General features: G+C 45.2%; 1 protein-coding gene across 1 annotated transcript in view; it reads right to left on the bottom strand.

The window, feature by feature from the left end:
• The window catches only part of LOC106806197 (alkaline phosphatase-like), a 10,845-nt gene extending 9,275 nt beyond the window's left edge, over positions 1-1,570 (bottom strand). Inside the window, exon 1 of the mRNA XM_014808063.1 lies at positions 1,257-1,570. Within this exon, the coding sequence (XP_014663549.1) occupies positions 1,257-1,344 (88 nt within the window). The 5' untranslated portion in view covers positions 1,345-1,570. The remainder of the gene's footprint in view (positions 1-1,256) is intronic.
• Positions 1,571-2,090: the final 520 nt, after the last annotated feature.

Raw genomic sequence — 2,090 nt, 5'->3', positions numbered from 1 at the left:
GGTGGTGTTGGTGGTGGTGGTGTTGGTGGTGGTGTTGCTGTTGTTGTTGTTGGTGGTGGTGGTGGGGGTGGTGGTGGTGGTGGAGGTGGTGGTGGAGGTAGTGGTGGTGGTGGTGGTGGTGGTGGTGGCGGTGGCGGTGGCGGTAGCGCTGGCGGTGGTGGTGGTCGTGCTGGTCGTGCTGCTGCTGCTGGCGGTCTTGTTGTTGTTGGTGGTGGTAGAAGGTGGTGGTGGTGGTGGTGGTGGTGGTATTGCATGGTGCATGATGGTGGTGTTGTTGTTATTACCTCCGCCAGGGGCTTGGCGGAGGTTATGTTTGCACCGGCGTGTCTTTGAGTGTTGATTTGTGTGTTTGTGTGTTACCATGCACGTTTCAGTTCACTTCCGCTAGGTGCGCTGGCTGTAGACTTACAAACACGCAACCACAGGCTAAGGGGCAATCACAGTCCTCCCCCACCTGCACGCTCGCACTAATCCGGATCCAATTAATTAATTATTTAATTAATTTTTTCCACTTAATTAATTAATTAATTAATAAAAAAATTTACATTGAGAAAATTCAGCTGCCTTGGCGGAGGTCTGTGCTCTCCGAGTGCTCTAGTTGTTGTTGTTGTTGTTGTTGGTGGTGGTGGTGGTGCTGCTGCTGCTGCTAGTGGTGTTGGTGGTGTTAGTGATGTAGAATGTAGATGGTGTGTTGGTGATATTCACAGTGTGCATGCACGCACCGCTTTGATGATACGGTGCGTTTGTGTTACAGTGATAGTGGTGCGGAATGTGGGTGACGTGTTGGCGGCATAGGGTAGTGGCGGTGTTTTGATGGTGCGGGGTGTGATCGAGTGCATGGTGTGTACGTCGTGCGAAAATCAGGGTCGTGTTTTAGGCTGCAGGGTTGGAGTAACAATTGGATGCGGAGCAACAACCAAATACCACAATGAAGTAATTCAATAGATGTTCTCTACCACACGCTTATGAATGTAATTTATAACACAGCGCCTTTATAAAATACACGTAAGCATAAAATCAGTTAACAAACGTCACTCTTTGGGCTATTTCAGTTCGATCGTCAATGAGAAACCGGAATTGAATTCTAGGCTCTAAAAAGTTGAATTCTAGGCTCTAAAAAATTGAATTCTAGGCTCTAAAGGAATTGAATTCTAGGCTCTAGAAAGAACCATAGAAAGAACCATAGAAAGCTTAGAACCAGCTTAGAACCAGCTTAGAACCATAGAAAGCGGTGCATGGTTGCTATAGGTACTCACAATTCATCTTCGTGTAAGGTGGTGCGTCCTGTGCAAAAGCGAGCCAGAAGCTGGTCAAACATAGTGTCAGACGGAACAGCTGAATCATCGCAACAGGGAGAGATCCTGCGAAGGATCGAAAGTCCTATAATTGATGATGAACAAAGATCGAAGATCGACACGCGACACACCCGATACGCCGATACAGCCGGTAGCTTTTGCAGCGAGGACCCGTCTAGTACGTATACAGTCGTTATATATATAAAGATTCTCTCTGGCCGCCTATCAAGTGCAAACACAGCTGAGCAACGACGTTTTACCCGTGGAACAATCCAAGGCCGCAGTCTCGTGCGTTTAATAGGACATGACGGACTTCACCTATCGCTATGCGTTGTGCTGTGTTACGGAATAAAGTATTAATTGTAATATTAACCAAATATACCGATTGATATTCACTTGGCTATACGTAATTATAATATAATGTCCACACGATGAAAGCGCAAGTCTTTCAGGAACATATGTTATTATGTGGGCACAGATAATTATAATGCGCGTTAGTCACAGCGAAGGTGCTACTGCATACAGAACTTAGAGCAAATCCCTAATTATTATACACCCGCATATAAAAGTTACCATATATCTTTTATTCGCGTTTTAAATGATTGAATCTCTGTTGATTCTGACTCTGTTCCGGCGTATTTTGGGACAAAAAGACACAGCAAGCGGGACATATACGAAAAGAATCATTTCTCGAATAAAAGTGAAACAACATCATGCATATAGGTTTCAACTATGGGTTAGCAATAGGGATAGCGTAAGGCTTGGTGTTACGCGACTGCGTCTATGAAATTTATT

Source organism: Priapulus caudatus, unplaced genomic scaffold, assembly GCF_000485595.1.
Source record: "Priapulus caudatus unplaced genomic scaffold, Priapulus_caudatus-5.0.1 Scaffold147, whole genome shotgun sequence".
In the NCBI taxonomy this organism is placed as follows: Eukaryota; Metazoa; Priapulida; class Priapulimorpha; order Priapulimorphida; family Priapulidae; genus Priapulus; species Priapulus caudatus.
This window is presented reverse-complemented; position numbering and strand designations above follow the sequence as displayed.